Here is an 18,828-nt window from a genome sequence, read left to right as displayed (position 1 = left end):
TTTTGGATTTATTAACTCTTTAGTCACCTAATGTTTGGTAGGGTTCGGAGAGTCTGTGGCTGTGCAGAGGACTTCTGCCATCTCTAGGTCTGAATTTATGGTCATGTGGATGGAGCAGGACGCAAGGCACTTGGGGAGTTGGGGGCTGTGCTTGTAACGACATATTCCTAGCCTCCAGTTCCACCTCTTCTTATCTTGTTGTCCCCTGCTGCGAAGCAGGGTGCTGACACGGTCCTTGGGGCCGTGTGGCGGTGGGTCCCGTGGCATTTGCGATGGAGTTGGGTCTGCTCGGAGGCGGCTTGGCAGCCTGGGAGAGCCCAGAGGACAACGGGGCCTGCGGGAGGCTGCGCGTGCTGCTCGTTGCCCGGCTCTCAATGTGCGAGTCCCAGCGCCGCAGAGAGGCTGTCGGGAGGTTTCCGTTGTAGGCCTTGGCGCGCCGACTCGCCCGCTTCGCAGCGAGACAGGTCGGGAACCTCATAACAAGGTGAGGAGCGGCGCAGCCACCGGGGCTGCTGCTTCCTCCTGACGTTACAGCGCTAATGAATGTTCTGTCATGGTCCCGTGAATACTGCAGGCAGCTTTCGCCTCTCGCCTCCCCTGCCTCTGCCGGGCCTCAGAGTTACCAAGGTTACCTGGCGTGACTTTCCTGGGAGAGAGGAGCGATAGCAGCAGATCGCCTGCTCCTGGGAGCGGCCGGGCTCTGCCGCAGGTGTGGGGCGCGCGGCATCGCCTTCCTCCGTGCTCCTCGGCTCTTGCTGGGCCGCTCACTCCCCCCCACGCTGGCTGAGGTGTTGCTGGCTTCACTTCATTTGAGGTCTTTTTGAGTAAGGATCATACTAATTTTGTTTTGCCTGCACAACCCGGACTGTTATCATCCGCCTGTTACTCACACATTTTCCTTCAGAGAGCACATGGGAGAGATAAAACTGCGGCAGGTTTATGTGATTTCTGCTTATCAAATTACTGTAATTATTTGAAGAATGGCTTAAAATTGTGTGGAGTAATGAATTTAATTATGATTTTGCAGCGATGCCTTGTGCTGCATGCGGCTTGCAGACGGGCACGTTTATGAGAAGCTCTTCACAAAGCGGCAGCCTGCGGGATTGCAGCTGGCTCTGTGCAAGGAGAGGCTCCAGCGCCTCTGCACCATGGCAGGGGGGTCAGGGCACACTTTGCAGGTTGGCTTGACAAATTGTGCTCATCGTTCAACTGATCAGTTCAGTTACTCCAATTTTCATACAAACCCAGGCAAGACGAAGTGCTGGCGGCCCTCCTGGTCGTGGCATGCTGCAGCTGGTTAGCTTTGCTACAGCTGGTTGGCATTGCTCGATCTCAGCCCTGGGGCATGCAGGGGACTAGCTCACTTGCCCAGACCTCCACATCTCCTCCTGTTCAGGAGATCAGCCTGCAGGTAGCTGTCAGTTAAGGCAGGTCAGGCAGTGCTGATAAACTTGTTGCAACCTGCTCAAAACAGTGAGAGTACTATTTGCCATCTCTGCTCTGCATTAGGAGCAGCAGATTTTTTCAGCACACCTGGGAGATGCATGGGGACATTCCTGACCCTTGTGAGCTGCGGAGCTCACCCTGCTCCCAGGATTTCCCCAGACCCTCAAACACAATGCATTTCTCCCTCCATGCTTGCACTTTTCTTTACACTCTTAGTTCCAGGCGCTATAAAAATTTGTGTTCTTCTGTGCTCTTCTACCTCCACCAAAGGGCTCCATCCCCTCCTGAAACTGGCAGGCAGAGACATGGCAGATCTCCATTGCCACAGCCATGGGGCCAGTTGAGCAGCTCAAGGAAGAAAGTCCCACATCCCTGTGGGCTGCTCCCTGCCTTTTGTGCACTGATGTGGAAACTTTGTGTTTTGTGCCAGCTGAAGTAGTGACAATATGAGATTTCAGTCTTTTGTTTCATTGACTAACATACAGACAGTAATGAGACAGACATTTGTGGGAATATTGAGTTTTACAGGCAGGTGGTTGAGACTGGACAATATTTTTTATGCTTTTTTTTCCCATTACGTACTGCTGGTATTTGATGTAGATGGTGTTACAGAAGTGGAAAAATAGCTGGAAAGACTGGTCTGGCAAGGGGCAAAGCCAGGTGAATTACTGTCCTTCAGACCAGGTTTGTGTCAGAAGGCAGGAGTATATTCCTAAGGGACAGGCTGGAAAAAGTGAACCACACCACTATTCCAAATAAAAAATGGGTTGTGGAAAGACGTAGGGCAAATAGAGTGAAGAGTTTTGAGCTAGCTGTATTTAGGCAGTGGAATAAATGTGCAGCCAACAGAGAACTGAAACCAGATACATGGGAAGTGGAAAAACTGCTCGAACTTCAGATCTTCTGTGCTGTGATGGTTTGAGCTTCATAGGAGACTACTGGATGATCTGGTACAACCTGACTGACACCTCGTTCTCTGTGGCATCCCTTATAATACTGTAGATAGTTCAGGCTTAACTACTTCAAGTATCAGATATGAAAGGCAATAAGTGGCCAAGGGGCATCCAATCTGTGAAACTTTTGCAGGGATGAAATGTCTTAGAATTGATACTAACGAATGCTTCATGGTATACAGCTCAACGATTACACTGTGTCAATGTTTGGGGTTTTATTTTATTAAAAAAAGCTAGCTACTATAAGAAGTTACCAGATTTTGAAAGTGGAACTCTGCCTTAATTTGGACTTCAAGCAAGTCTGGCCTCGTATGCAAAGAGAAGGCATTAGCCGTCAAAACCCTTGTCTTTCTTGACGCGTGAATAAAGGAGTTTGTGTGCAGGATGGAATCGTATGTGGTATTATGTCTGCCTAAGTGCAAGGTCAAAGCAGATTCTAAATGGTTTTGACTTTTAAAAGAGCTTGTCACGTGGCAGACATGAATTCTGCATAATCTCTGCAATTTTATGTAAGTGAGGAAGCAGCACGGTATGATGAGAGTGCTGAAAGAAAATGTGGTGGTTGAAGCCATAAACCAGGTGTAATTTTTGGCACTGTTTCTATAACCCTGCTTAAGCCAGGAAGAAAGAAAAGCCCACTTTCACTTGGAAAAACCTGTAAAGATTTGTGCAATGAACGCTGTGGTTGTTAGTAGTTGATGATGGTCATTAATACAGTTGAGTGAGAAGAGACTGCAGGACGTAGCAGTTTGCCATCAGTCTGGCCAGCTGGGACTTCGACCTCCAGCCACAGCCAGCCTCTGTGGGTGTCTCCAAGGAGGATGTGTTTTCTCCTTCCCATACTGACACCAACTACTTCCATGGTTCAGCATGTGGGGCAAGGGGGAGAGAATACCTTAAGCACCAGAGCCTGAGATTTTGTTACCCTTAGTGTTTTTAGCCTTTATAGCTGCAAGTGTTATTAAACATCATAAAATTGTCCAGTTCTTTTAAGTTCAGCTACAATGCTTTTCCAAATCTGTGCTTATATGAAAAAAGATGACAGCTAAGCTTGTCTAAGAAAAAAAAAAAAGGATAAATTAAGAGTCATCTTAAATTCTTAAAAGCAGTTTGAAGATGTGAAATTAGCAATAATACTTTGCACACAAAGCTGCCTTCAGGAGGGACCTGTATCAGAGCAAATAGCGGTAGCTAATGTTTTCTTCTCTCAGTCATTTTTAAAGGTCACATCATGATCAAAATCTGCTTGCTAATTTAATTTCTGTTCTCAGTGTAAATGTAAGATGGTACTGTTACTCTGCTTGCAAGTGGTTTGCTGGGGAGAATCAACCTTTTGCCTTTGTTCTCAAGTTCTGGGTCCAAAGTTTGTGCGTGTGGCAGTCCAGCTTCACAGGCTGGTAGGACCCTATTTCCCAACCCACGGTTTCTCAGGTGTTTTAATCCAAGGGCTGTCTGATCTCTGTGGAAAAAAAAATATGTAGACTATCCAGTGTAATGTTGTCTCACGGTACCAAATAAAAATTGTAGTTTCACTTGCTTCATTTATTTTGCTGTTTTGCTCGCAGCTTGCATTGTGTTGGAAAGCAAACTCGTGTTTATTTGCTGTTCTGTATCAGACCAGGGTTGTTCATGAGCCATAACTTGAAGGGGAGCTTTCATAATCTTCCTGCCTCATGTTACCTTCGAGATTTCCTCTCCCCATCTCTTTCTAGTGCCTCCGTTCATATAGGATTTTTGTCCTTAAGACAAAATGGAATCAGATAAATGGCTGAGCAGACTTTAGCAGAAAGAGAGAAGGAGAAGAAACCTAGGGAGTGAAGTGCTTTGGAGAGTCATGTTAACCTTAGATGAAGGACCCAACAGGCACTATGTAACTTCGATTTTCAGCTCGCACATGACAATACTCATGGCTTTCTTTGGGACATTCCCCTCCTACGTTGTCTGTGGAATGATTTCCGCTGTACCGGCTCTGTATAGATCTGCCTCACTTTTGTTGTGAGGCAGATGTGAAAATCCCAACAACTAGCTGCCTGCTGGATGGCCTCGTCTATGGTGTATGGCCTTGGGAGCAAGTGGCTTGAATTGCATGGGTCTGTGGTTTTCCTGACATTTTTGTCTCCAAGAGAAACCCCTAAGATCTTCCTCCAGATGCTGAGATAGGGCTGATCACAAGGAGACTGTGTGCTAGCTGAATAAGACTGAGACTATGCTGGTTTTCACAGATAAGATGGGGACCTACTTTGTCTTCCCTCAGGCAAGTGATGGGTCTAAAAAAAAAACCTGTCTGGAAGGAAAGAAGTTTTCCCTAGGAGTCATGACCACGTCCAACATCAGAGGCTCATTGTGCAGGGTGTCTCCTCCTGGCATTTGGTGTTGGTTGTCAGCTCAAGAAAGTTAGCAGCTGAGACTGAACCAATTCCACTTCTGTCCTTGGCAAGCAGGTCCTCTTGTGTCCCAGGCTGCTTGTTGGAATCCCCATCAGCTCTGCTAATCACAGCTGTGTCTTCAGGTCCTCAGCAGAATATGCCCTGCTGCAGGGTTTGCTCTTGACACTGTGAAAAGGGACATCTTGTGTTGTTTACTTTGCACCAGAGGGACACCTTAGACAGGAGCACCAGCAGTTCTTTTACCTTGAACACACACTCGCTCTTAACTTTTCCTCTAGCTGAATAGTGCTGACACCAGTGGCCCATGCAGTGTATAGTGAGCTGGGGAAATGAAGATATGCAGTATTCTTATCTGCCAGGAGGAGCTTCCCACTTACATCCTCTAGGAAGGACTTAGAGCAGTCTCTGCTTAGCAAAATGTTTTCTTCCCTGTTAGTGGTTGCAGCTGGGAGAGCCATGCCTCATCTCTTGCTTGTAATTACATCAGTAGAGTATCTAGGGAGAAGGTTAAATAGTCTTTTGTATATCAAATAAAGCCAGTGAACTTCACTGAAATAATTTAATGAAAACAATCCTGATTATCTGTATATACTGCCATGTGATATTTTGAAAGAGCATCTTAAAGGGAAACGTGGAATTGTTCAAGGCCTCTAAAGACTAGAGTGCAGAGGCTATGCAGCAAATGCCTTTATAATCTAGGATCTGAAGTAGGCTTTGAATCCAATTGGTTTTTTCACTGTTGTAAAACATGAGAGATCTTGATATGGTAACTTGGATTTGACTCAGAACTTTCTTATTAACCATTCTTCATGCACATCAAATTTTAGAGACTGAGCTAAAGGGCTGTGCACATCAAGGGTGGAACTGACTCAAGGACAGAGCTATTAAGGTGTGTAATAATCAAGAGAGGAGAATTAATTGTCTTTAATTTGGCATAAATCCCAGGGACCATAACTTTGGTTATTATGGATTCAGGACCTATTTCCAATTAGTTATACCAAATCATGCTCGCATTTCCAACTTCGGGAGTCTAACCCACGAGTGCATTAGTGCAGCAAGTGTTGACGTGCTAATAAAGGACAGCACTGCCTGACCTCTCCGAGCGTGGTCACTGCCAGCCGGTGCTTGCCTGGCAGTAAATCAAACCAGGGTATTGCTTCATCATTTCTGACACCGTGCAGCGGGCAGCTCGGTGCGTGTCAGCTGCTTGGGCAGTCTGTGCAGACAAAATCACCTGGGCCATGCTGCAGCAGGTCAGAGAGCCTGCTGTGGCTTTTACATGCTTTTTAGTCTTTGAGCTTCCTTCTAAGTCTTCTCTTTAGTAGGTGTATGAAATGTAAATAGCGCAGTTGTTATCTGTACCAGAAAATCTGGTCTGACCTGGGCTGGGTTGAGGGAAGAGGCGACAGCGGTTTCCTGAGCTGGCAGCAGCCGCCGAGGCTGGCTGCCTGGAAATGCCACACCTCCGTGCCCGGGAACGCGTGCGGGGCGCCACGGCCGCCCGGCACGTACCCACGGAGCGAGGTGGGAGGTACCTGCACGCGCACCGGGAAACGGCGGACACCCTGTCACCCGTACTGTAAAGCTCTCGGCGTGAACACCGGAGAGCCTTAGGGAGAGGTGGGCCTTGAGACTCCTGGAGGAGCAACCTTGTGCAAGACAGGCACTGTGTGTCTCGCATCAAGATGCTGGCAGGAACGCTTGTTGCCGTGTGTATATGTGAGGGGCAGAAGGAAAGATGGTTCAAAGCAAGGGAGACAAACCCTTTCATGCACTCAATTGCCCTGCAATCATTTTCTGAGACCTGCAGCCTCATGGTGCTTTAGTCCCTGTCTGTCGCATGCTGTCTACCAATCAGGAATGAAACAAAACCTGCACGAGGAAGGAGTGGTTCTCAGTTCTGTTTATCTTGAACCTTGACTTTATTGCATGAGGAGGTCCTGGGAAGTCCACGGTGGCAACGTTGCCTTTTTTTTCCCCCTTTTCTTTGATTTCCCAGTTGAAAACGAAAAAGAAACAAGGAAACCTCAACAGCTACTGTGAGAACTGCTCCCCCCAACTACTCTGTGGAGGTAGTGCAGAGATCTCTTCCTAAATGTGGAATTACATTGTGGTGGAAAAATATCAGATTGTCTTTAAAACTTCAAGGTCAAGTATCCTCCATTTTCAAGGGGAAAAAAAAATTCAAGAGGGCAAAAAATCCTTTTAAAGCTTTCCTTAAGTTTCCAGTATAGCAAGGCTGAAGGTTGCCAAATCCAGGTGTCTGTTTAGCTTTCCTGGTCTGTATCCAGTAGATGTAATATCTGAGGGGAAAAGGTAGGGGCCACATTAAAGGAAAACACAACCTTCCATCTGGAAAGGAGTCCCATGCCACCAAGCTCTGCAGCCCTCCTCGCATGCCAGGGAAGAGAGGTGGGGAAACCCACAATTTCTGTCATAGTCATTTGATAGAATGAACCTTTGACTAACAATAAATATGTCTAATGTAGGGGAATGCATTTTCTTTGAACAACAAAGGAATCTTAGCTGATCTTCTGCATTAGGTTTCTATTAAGATGAGTACCACAGGAGCCAAGAGGTGCCATTTTTTTTATTATCCACTTGGCCTTGATGTGGTTTCACTGCCAGCTTTCCATTAATCTGCTGCATGCTCTTTAATTCATGAGGGCCTGCACTGGGGATTTGTTTAAAGCCTTGGCTGAAATTGTCAGCCACTCCTTTTATTGCACATCCTTCTGAAAAGATGGGTGTTGTGGCAAAGCAGTAAATAGGATATTGAGCCTCCGCAACACTTGCTTTCTGTAAGAAGAAGAGTACCTCCTCCTCTGTTAAATTCTGATCAATTACATCATCCTAGCATTAAAAACTGTCACTTATCTGGCAACAATGTCTTATTTGTGTTTGCATGTAACCATTGGCTTCCTACCAGTCCTTCGATGGGAGCCTTTCTACTTCATATGGTCTTTGAAAGACTAAGGTAACCAGAGTCTCCATCTAAAGTGATGTTGGAGCCAGTGCAATTACTTCTAGAAAATCTTCTAGAAAGTGATGGCTTAGTATAAGACATAAAACTCATAGGAAGAAAATATTTCTGTTCCTGACTCTGATCAAGTCTCACTTTGTTTTTCCTCTTTATAAAAAAATCATTTCCCCACCAAGTAAATGAAGTTAGTTACCCAGGATCTCAAGATGTTTTCTGCAATAGAGTATTTTAAAACTTCTGAATGGAAAGCAGTGCTTTGTCATATCACTGATCTGTCTGGAGTTCGAATTAAATTAAAGCTTTTCTTATGATTCTCAAGTGATTTTTCTGCCTGCAGACCTTCCATGCCTGAGCTGGCTGCAACAGAGCAAGGGCACAGAAACTTCACATTTATTGTTTCATTTGAAAATAGAATTTCTCTGAGAAAAGGTACGTAAGAAACATTCACAGAGTCACAGAGGTATCTGATGTCGATATGTGAATACTTTCATAAATGTTGCTTTTTTAATGCTATGAAGAAATAATGCCTTAGACTATAAATTTAATTTGTTTTACTATATTTGCCTTTACTGGGACTGGTTCTATATATCAGTTTTACTAACTTATTAAAAATATTTTTATATAATTTCTGAGCATTGCTCAAAACACAGGTTGCTACAATTAAGGAAATGGCAGATGGAGCCACATGTATGAGAATTTATTGACAGTGGCAGGAAAGGATGGTGCAGGAATAAACACACAGGGTGAAGGAAGAGGCGATACAGGGAGGTGGAGAGAAAAGCAGGCTGTTGAGCACCAGGGCTGATGCTTTTCAGCCTGTTTGCTGCAGAGAAGATGTTTGTCCTCCTTTCCCACACCCACACACCTTGATTGCTAACTTTGTGATTCAAACTCTCACGGCATCACAGAGCCAGTCCATCCCATAGCTTGGCAATTTTGGAGGGTGCCTTCCAGTTTCAATTTAGTCTTTGAGATCAGAGAGTGGAAGTGTTTCACAAGGGCAATCTTTGGCAGCAGGGGGAATCTTTGCTTTCCTTTTGAAGCAATGGCTGACTGTGAATGCCAGAAGTAGAATATTTTTATGCTTTCTCTGATGACTCCTTAGCTCCTCCCCAGTACAATTTTAAATTTCAGTTTCCAAGCTAATGTTTCCAGAATATTTACACTGTTCTCAAGGGGTTTTTTTGGGGATTTGGGGAGGGTGAAAGACAGACAAAAGGGAGGTCATTTTCTTTCTCAAGGAGTATCATCTCAAGGAGTTACCATCCTTAAAACATCAACAGTCATTGCTCTTCCAGGTCATCTGAATACCTTCCTTTTTCATTAGCCTAGGTGCAAGGAAAGGCTATGTGTTTTCTCTCCTGTGTTGGAACAATTGCTTGAAAAGAACACTTTTTCAGCAGATTGTTTTGTGAAAATATATGACTTTTTCCTGTCCCTAATCTTAAAGTTTTTGCTTGAGAGTTGCTGGCCACTGTTGCTTTGACAGGCTGTGGCATTCCCCCACAGAAGGAGAAGCCCCTGGACTGCCAGTGATGCAGAAAGGCTGCAGGAGCAAAATAGAAATCAGAATTTAGCACGATCTAGCCCTTTCAGTAGGAGTTAAGTGACCAAAACACTTGCATTCTGGCCTGTGAAGTGGAAATGAACAGATTTCGTATTCCAGCTGAGCAGCAGTAGGAATGTTTCACTTTAATCTGAAACTCAGTGTTAAAATGCGTGGGAGAGCTCTGCTGTCAGATTAACTCAGTTCTTGTGCATTTTTTCCTGCACTAAGCTGCAACCAAACATACATGGATCAAAAGTCAAACGCTCCATTAATTTAACCACAGGTTGGACTTAATGGCATATGGAAATGCATTATTGATTGTACCTCTTAAAAATGAAAATCTCTATGCTAATAGCATGTCACATCAGTGCAGGTGAAGTAGTATGGAAAATGCAGGGTATTAACAAATGACTTGGAATATAAGTAAGAGCTGTTTCCATGCTTTCCTCTGGAAAGACTGAAGTTTGGGGTATGTTTTAGTGGGAGTGTGTTTATATATTCTGTCAAGAGGAAATGTGCGGTGGCAATAGTTAACGTTGTATTTCTTAGTATAAAATATTAAAAAGAAACAGTGGTTTGAACACAGTTCTACAGGCAGTTATATTCAACAGTTGATACCAACAAATGACACAGTGCTGCTTGAGAGCACAGCATGGTCGTCTTTTACTGTTCCTCTATGGAATCTTAATAGCTGGCTGCAAAACCTTTCTGAATTCATTGTGTTTAAAGAACTTCTGTGAGTTTTTTCAATGCATACTTCCAGCTGATGTGTTTCTTTGTAAGTAATAGTTGTTGAAAGGGCCTAGGCTTATTTATCAGCTGTTGGATATGACCCACAAAACTCTATTTTTACCTACCTGAAATTATGCTGTAATTTTGGGGGAGGAAAATTTTTCTTTTCCCTCACCAAACAAGGGTTAAAACAGGACTCTTGCTCAAGCAGGGAATTTTGTAGATATGATCTGGTTTACTTATGTGTAAGCTCTTCCTCACCCACATTCTTGACGTTTCTTGCTCTAGTTTCTGCTGCTAGTTTCTATACTCTGCACCCTTAAATGATTTTCAGTGCCATACAATCTAAGCCCTTTTTAGTACTTCATTAACATGAGCAACTAGTTTTTCTGGTCTCTCAAGAAAATGTGTTGATGCGTTTCTGGCTTTGAGTTCTCTGTGGACTTTACTCTACATTCATAGCAGAATAGTGGCCTTGGATTTGGAGGAGGAGTTCTAGGGTTGTCCTCACTTCTTAAGAGGCTTTGCATCACTCTTTGCACCACTCTAAGAGGCCATGTCATCAGCTTGGAGAGGCTCTACCCTATGTCACAGAGCCTGTTTAGCCTGAGCAGATAAGCTTCTCCTATAATCCTTCTTCTCAAATGTTTATCTCTTTTAGATATATCTGGCCTAAGTTTTGGAAAAACTTGAGTTTAAGACCAAGACTGCAAACATGACTGTCTTTGCGAGGAAGCCAGATTGGAAAGCATGAAGTAGTAGCCAGGGCGACTTAAGGATGATGTGGTAGTAGGGATTTCATAAATGCTGTTTCCGACTGTTGCAATTTAATATGGTAAAGGTGTAAATAATTGTTTTCTTCCAGCATGAGTTGAGGTCTCCTAGTTGACAGCAGATTCCCCAGCTAAAACATACTAAGCAAAAGCTGTGATTACTTAGGAAGATCCCTAAACTAAGAACTGAACGAGTAGGCTGTAGGTGCAAACCTTTGATTTGCCCAAGTTTTTGTCTGAATCCTTACTTCTGGTCTGCTCTGAGTCAGCTTCAGTGGCTGTTAATCATTTTTGTGTTGCCCTCCATCAAGCATAGGGCACAAGCTGTTATCTGTGAAGGAGAGGAGCTGCCTGTTTACTACTGAAGCTATGTCTAGACTCAGTCATCTCAATGCATTCTGTAGTGTTTATGGATACCCTAGATCAGAGGAGCTAAAGGCTGTGGTAGTGGAAGTGCACTTTCTCCCCAGAGAAAGCTTTCTCACGCTTCCCTTGGGCTGTGCTTAGGGAACAGCCATGCTGGAAAGTGCTGGCTGTTGTCCCCAGCAGTGCCTCTAGAGCTGTGGCTCTTTTCTGTTTCCTGGCCAGAATCTAGGCTACCCCTTGAGACGCTGAGGTACCTGTGGCTGATCTGTGGCAATGTCTGGTGTTTCCTGGAGGGCTTTGGTAGTGGCGTGCTGCAGTGCCTCTCAAAGGGAAGGAGGATGTATTTCCTAACGGAGGGCTGGCCTTGCATCTGTGGCATCACCCTGTGTTCTGGCCAGTTCCTTGGGGCAAGTTGAGACGCATCATAAGCTTCAGAAGAAGGCTGTTTGGATAACAGCATCTCTAAGGACCAGAAGAAACAATTTGTTTCATCCCGTTGGGATGCAGTGCCCCCTCAGGCCTGGAGAACCAAGGTCGTGCCTTGGGGCGGGGGGGGATGGCGAGTGCAGGGTGCTCAGCCCTGGGGAGGTGGCGTTCCTCAGCCACCCTGCATCCCCTTGCCCCCGTGTGCCTGGGAGCAGGGTGAGAAGCAGCACTGCAACTTGGCAGGAGCACAAGCTGAATCTGTGTTTGGGCTGGCTGGGAGGTGCTGCCTTTTCTTGGTTTTGGGAGCACCTGCCTCTTTGCAAAGCCATCCTGCTCCCCTCTGAGATAAACAGATGCTTGGGAATGGCCAGCTGTGCTACTGAGAAGGTATCGGTGGCTTGTAAATGGGGGTGATTGCTGTCCAACCGTGGAAGGACAACGTTAGCAGCACCCTTCTGGCACTTGAAGGGTTGTAGCACTGTCTCCATTGGGTGTTTTATGGTCTCGTAACCTCTAGAACGAGCGATCCTGTGAGCTCCCACGCCGTGAGCCCCCAGGGCAGGAATCTGCCTGAAAATTTATCCCCTTCTGCCATGTCTAGTCTTGTATTTTCTTGAATTTTCCTTACAGTACTTTCTTTATTTTGAACTGACTCAGATTCTTTCTTTTGTGAACTGTTTTGCTTCTGCTGCTGCTGTGATCTTTCTAAGAGATAGCAAATACTTTGTTTACTGTAAGCTCTTGTGCAGTAATTCATGTGGTTACACCATGACACAGAGAAGTCCTTCTGGAGCTCGTTTCCACACCCACCCATTCATCTGCGCCCTTCTCCCCATTTTCGGCAGGCGGCTTCAGCATGTCACACTGGCGTGATGTCATACAAAACTGGCAGATTTGTCATTAAAAGCCTTGTCATCAACAGATGACTGTTTGTATTTTCAGCCTGCCTGAAACTGTTTTATACTTGCTAACCCAGTAATTAAGACTTCGCTGCCTTTGAAGCAGGTTGGTTTCACTGCCCCACCTTTTCCTTCGGCAATTACAAGGCGGTGCCAATGTCAATGGGGCATTCATTAGCCTGCATGAGACCTGGCTCCAGCAGTGAGCACACCCAAATGCACTCCTCCTCCCACCGCTCCCCGCATGGGCACTAGCCTGACACCGGGCAGCCTCTGGAGACCACAAATTTGGGCAATATTTTTGGCACGCCTCTTTAGGGAACTTTCGTAAGAAGAAGGATGCAGGAAGAGAGCATCGCCTCAAAATGGCTGATAAAATGCTCTTTGTGCAGCTTCAGTTGAACCTGAACAGAGTGGTGTCAGGGTTTTCTTATCATGTAAAATGGTGCCGTTCTTCTGGGCCGCTGGATTGCTCGACTGCTTTTGATTGTCTTGTGGTAATTGAATAGCCGTGCTGTGTAACCTGTGCTGAAGGAATTAGGGCTGTTGATTCAGCAAACAGATGTCCTGGATTGCGGTGTGCTTACAATCCTACTGCCTTGCATCTTTCATTAGTTAATATTGCCGACTACCCAGGCTGTCTTCCTTGCACTGATAATTTTGCATTTGCTAATGCATTTCAGTGTCTCAAAGAGAGATTTGGAAGCTTGTAAAATTTGTAAAGTAATTCTGTTGTTCCATCAAATACGAGCCTGTCGCTAGACAAGGGTTACCCCTGCGAGGTTATGTCCTACGCCCTCCTACCAGAATCCATTCAGCCCCAGTGACTTGGAACTGGGTGAGATCTAACTGCTTCGCTGAATGGGTAGGGAACGTGTGAAATAGCTTTTGAAACGTGTCCTGCTCCTGTGCAGTGCTGACTACAGACAAATGCATTTATCAGAGATCTTTATGCCCTCAATCCATTTCTTGGCTTGTCCCTAACGCCGCACACTCCTGAGCGACTTCAGATAGCTGGCAGAATTGAAAACAAAGGAGCTTTGTGTTTTAATCATCCCTACCGAGCCCCTAAAATTGATGTTGGGCTGGAAGTTCCTCAGCTGACGCAGGCTGGCAGGAGCCAGTGGCCAGATAAGCTGTTTCCAACCCTTTGCGGGGATAAGGCCAAATATGTCACTTGAAATGAGCTGAGAACACCCCTTCCAGTGGGGCAGTGGTTTTGATAGATTGTAAGAGATTTAACCTCACAGCTATAGCTGTAACACACAGAAAAGCTACTTTTTGCTGTTTCAAAATTATATTGGGTATAATTTTTTTCTCTCCCTCAGCAGTCTGAACAATTGGGCTCATGATACTAAGCAGGACTTGCTTTTATAGGAAGAGGAATATGACAAATAACTCCCATAAACGTGTTTACAGTTTGCACTATTATTTCTAAAATACCATTTCCTACATTGATGCAGAGGAAATTCACAGTGGTAGGGGGAAGGTTTTACAAGTGGTGTCATGATATGACCCCCAAAACACAGTTGTATGGCTGCAAGACCAGTGAGTGCTCTACAGAGTTTGCACTAGCAGGAACCTGATATCCCACCCCTCTCAACTTTTCTGTTCTATGAGAGATTACAAGTTTTGAACAAAATCCTGGGGGTAATCCTGCAGAATTCAGCCATCAACAGCTGTGCTCACCACAGACTTCTCTGCAGGCCTTTTCTGTAAGCAGCTGTTATCCACGTACCGTTCCATGCTGGGGCTGATCCGTACTTCTCATAAGACATGAATTGCAATTGCCTCTCTGTCCCTTATCATCACTTGATATTTGGAGTGATGCAGAAAATAAGGACGCTCCAAGGGGTATGCATCTCACGGCAGCATCCTCAAGAAAGGTGTTTTTCTGAGGAGCTAGTGAATGAGCTACATAATTGCAGCTGCTCTGAAGGAGGTCTCAGCTGTGGTTTTGGGCTGTGGGAAAGGTTTCTTACCTTAGGTTTTTCCTTAAAGATGCGAGATGTGTGGCACAAAAGAGCTGTAAGAGAAGGGGGGTTAGATTTCTGTCACCTTAGAAAGGAGATTAGCAAAAGGAGCTGTCAAGTGAGCATGAGACATCCTCTGCACATGCTGTCATGCTAGATGCCAGAGGGACATTCCTGGCTCCTTGATGACTGCTGCTAGCAAGACCTCAGCCTGGTCATGGATTTTCTGAGTTTCAGTTGTAATTGCAAAACCCACTCATCTATTTTTTCACTCTCACTGCTTTCCTTCACTTTTCCTTCTGCTTCTTTCTTCTCTTCCCTCTCTCCTGTCATCCTTGCTTCTGCTGCTGTTATCCACAGAGGGAATTTGAGCTCACGATGCCAAAAAAACTCCTGCTTGTGCCTAGATTTTGCATGCTTTTACCTAATGCCTACCTGAGATACAGCCCTTCTGAAAGTGTCTGAAACCCAGGAAGAAGAACTGGTTTAGATAGTCTGCACTTTAAAGGAGATTCATAGCCTGTTTTACTGTGTATTAAAAGCACACTAGCTATCCTTGAATAAAACCAAGTGCTGACAAACTCATTTTCTAGAATAAGGGTATCCACACATTGGCATGAATAGGAGGATAGTTATTACTGAGTATTCTGTGTGCAGACAAGTTAGTACAGCTAGCAGGGGCTGAAAGGAGCCAAGGCATGACGGAGCCTCATAATTAGACCTAGATTAGGCTTTTGCTGCAGGCGAAGGCAAGGCAAGAACAGCTCTGAACTCCTATCGTCGCCTGTAGTGTTTGAACACAGAGACACCCCTCGCTGTCCCAGTGAAGTCAGCAACGCCAAGCCGTGCGGGAATGACGCCCCATTATCTCTACAGGAGCATTGCTGACAGGGCAGGTGTGGGCCTGTGCCGAGATGTGATCTGTTATGTGGCCAGCTCAGGTTCTCTCCACAGCTACTTTTCTCCAGGAGGGTTCAGGGGAGCTGCCAGAGCCACACATTACCAGAGAAGGACCTGCAGTAGTAGAGGTCCCCCATTTCATGATGGTGGGAGGCACCTGTGGCCATTGGATCACTTCTGGAAATGGTGCTCATCTTCCCCTTGAGCCCAGTGCAGGTCCCCTGGAGGTACCCCAGAACTAATAGCAGATGAACTCCAGCCTCCAGGTTTTCGAGGTACCATCAGAGACAGGCTGTCACATTTCCCCTGCATCTTGTCATGCCACATGACATGAGACTGCAGCCTCCTGGAAGCACACTGCTGCTCTCAAACACCAGTGTTACCTCTACATTTGACTGACAAGGGATCAAACAAGTCCTTGCTGCCTGTACGTTATTGTAGATGCAGGTGTGCCAGCACTGCTTGCTGGGATTTCGATGGTGGCGTGGCCATAGCAGGCAGGTTTCGATCTCCAGGTATGCGTGGAAACTGGGCCATACTGTGCGTGTGTCGCCCAGGAGCCTTGCATGCCTTCCTGTCCCTCTCTGTGTCCAGCTCGGCACAGGGTCTGGGGGATGAGAGTCATCACGTGGTGGTCACCTGTGTCCTCTGTCCTGGTATTGACTGCTCAGCATTCTCATCAGCATTCCCATCTGGGATCTGTAATGGCTTGGGCTTGCAGGAGGTGCGTGATAGTGGGAGCAGTGCTCTGCATCTCTGTGGAGTCCAGAAAAAGCTTGATCTAAGATTTCTAGTATGGCAGAGGTAGATTTGCTGCTGGGTCTTCGTAATCAGCATCTCTCTGTTGTACTCAGTGAAGTCAAGGTTAGATCATAAAATTTCTCCTGGTCTGTGGTTCATCACAAGCTGCTAATTTTGACTGAACAGTCACCTCCAGTGCAGCAGGCTGGTCATGTACCTGTGGATCAGACACTGTGAAGGATCTTCTGATACTTCTTGGGTTTGTGGGCAAAGGATCCTTGCAGATGGGAAGAGATTTCTTGCACAACTGCTGGTTTCAGATTTGCTTTTAGCTATGTGCTAAGCCTCCTCACAGACTTTGGGCAAAGGTAACTGGGTGATACCTAACTCAGTGCATTCTTTCTAAAATCTTGAACAACTAGAAAAGATTGTCAACGGTAATCATGGTGATTAGATTAGATCACTTCAGGGTTTCAGCCTCCTCAGAGTAAGCGTGTGCTTTCAATACCATAAACAGCAAGGTGCTGCACTTTAGGCAAACTTGGCCTCAATTCAAGGGAATGTTCAGTGCTTTTCCTATATATCTTCCTTTGCTTTTCAGTCTGTACCATGCTGTACTTCTATGTGTACCCTTCTTTTGTTTCTTCTCAGCCATGTAGGAGTATGCATTGTGGTTGCTCAGTATTGAGTGCTTCACTTGCTTGTTACTGAATGCTAGCTCTGGTGTCATTCCAGTTAAGCTCTATGTACCTTTTGTCTTTGAAAATCAATGGAAAGCAAATTAAAAAAGAACTAGTTTTCACACTACCTTTCATTAAAAAAAAAAAATCCATTTATGTTTACTCATGATGAGAGAGGTTTCTGGAGAGGCTAGTCTGGGAGACAAAATATTGTTTGTGCTTTTAATAAGCATCAGGAATTGGTTTTTTCCTATAGAAAAACCTGGGTGCTTCACAGTCACTCTCATCTAAACAGAAAAACAATATTCCAGGGTATTGTTTTGTTTGCAACGTATGTTGCCTTGTGCTACGGAGTCTTGATTTGCAACAAGTCAAGGGTCTTGGGAATTCTCCTGACATCTTAGGATGAAGTATGTAAGATTAACCACCACGGGCTGTGTTTGTGCTGCAGGTGTGGCAGTACAGGTAGAAGGAAGCACCTGAGGTGGCCTATTGCTAGTACCTTCCTGTCAGGAGTGAAGGGTATCGTTCCAGATGTGTGGTGATAGCAGGAAAAATCAGACTGCAGCAAGTTCAGATTCCTCTGGGACTTGGGGAGATGCTGATGTTTGTTTAAACACTGCAGTGAGCTAGGAGTCTCACAGAATTGGATTTGCCAAAGAAGGAGGTTTGCCTTAAATTCCCTTAAAACAGGGAAAAAAAGAAACATACTAAAAATAATAATCGAGTTTCTGGTGCTTTAAGAGCTTCTTAATGTTCTTCAAGTTCTTTTCTTCTGTGAAAGTGTGTCCTTTTGATTGCAGTTCAGGCTAAGCAGAGTACAGTACATCTTGCCACAGAATGAGTAAGTGAGCTCAGTTCTGCAGCTGCTGGTGAATGGCAGTGTTGGAGCTTGCCTTGGCTTATCAGTGAAGGCTGCCTAATGTATTCCACCCAGCCTACCTGAGCGTGCTCTGCAGCCACAAACCCAGTTAACCGCCTTCCTACCTGCTGTATGAATGGTTTGAGCAGTTATGGGGGTGCTCTGTTTCACAGTATTTTGGTAAGGCATGCCAGAGCGTGCACTGACCATTTCTGGCACAGCTCTGTTGCTCTCTGCAGCCCAGAAAATGCACCAGGAGCTTGCCACGGCGCAGGCTGGCGAGGTGGCTCATGAGCAGAGTGTGGCTCATTAAGCTTTACGTTCATTAGTTTCTAAAAGCTTTCTGAATCAGATTTGGGGACATGAGGAAGAGATTTACTGTCTATCCTACCAGTATGACAGAATGTTCCTAGCCCCAAAAAAAAAAGAGAAAATGGGCCTCTCTGGACTATTCTGAGGGGTTTTATTGTTTAGCTGTTGTTTTTCAAGATGCCTCGGACTATTTGGCTTTGTGTTTGTCTGTTATCTCCAACTCAGTCCTCCCACAAAAAGGCAAATACCTGCTTTTACTGAATTATTAACAACAATAGATGCAACTTACGTATCAATGAAAATTATGGACGTTTCCCAAGGCAATTGATTTAAACGGAGTTAAATTTAGTGGAAGCTTCTATTGGTATAATGAGTGCTCATTATAGAGCCTAATGTGCTTTAAGGTCTTGAAAACCTTCTCAGTGGGGAAGTCAGGCTGCTGTTTTCCAGCAGAGTCACAGATGCTATACTGTGCCACTGCTGTCACTACAACCGTATCCCACCGCTACGCCCAAACGTTCCTCTTTAACCTTGTGTGTTTCTCCCTTTTGCAGAAGACCACCTCCCAGCTGGCTTCCCAACCATTGACATGGGCCCACAGCTGAAGGTGGTGGAGAAGGCCCGCACAGCCACAATGCTCTGTGCTGCCAGCGGTAACCCTGACCCTGAAATCTCCTGGTTCAAGGACTTCCTGCCTGTTGACACTGCAACTAGCAACGGGCGCATCAAACAGCTCCGCTCGGGTAAGGTAGCAAAGCAAGTAAGCCTGCACTGCCTCCTCACTCTTCCTCCCTCTTCTCCTTACTTGCTGCTGTTATTTTTTTCCTGAAATGCAATTGTAAACCC

The 18,828-nt window shown here is 45.4% G+C and overlaps 1 protein-coding gene across 1 annotated transcript in view; it reads left to right on the top strand.

Moving 5' to 3' along the window:
* Positions 1–18,828, top strand: part of LOC103774683 (receptor-type tyrosine-protein phosphatase F-like) — a gene marked incomplete at its 3' end in the record, with an annotated part of 196,689 nt that overhangs the window by 161,492 nt on the left and 16,369 nt on the right. The window contains exon 5 of the mRNA XM_008942105.1: positions 18,537–18,725. Within this exon, the coding sequence (XP_008940353.1) occupies positions 18,537–18,725 (189 nt within the window). The remainder of the gene's footprint in view (positions 1–18,536; positions 18,726–18,828) is intronic.

This window comes from Merops nubicus, unplaced genomic scaffold (assembly GCF_000691845.1).
Source record: "Merops nubicus isolate BGI_N331 unplaced genomic scaffold, ASM69184v1 scaffold1276, whole genome shotgun sequence".
Taxonomy (NCBI): Eukaryota; Metazoa; Chordata; class Aves; order Coraciiformes; family Meropidae; genus Merops; species Merops nubicus.
This window is presented reverse-complemented; position numbering and strand designations above follow the sequence as displayed.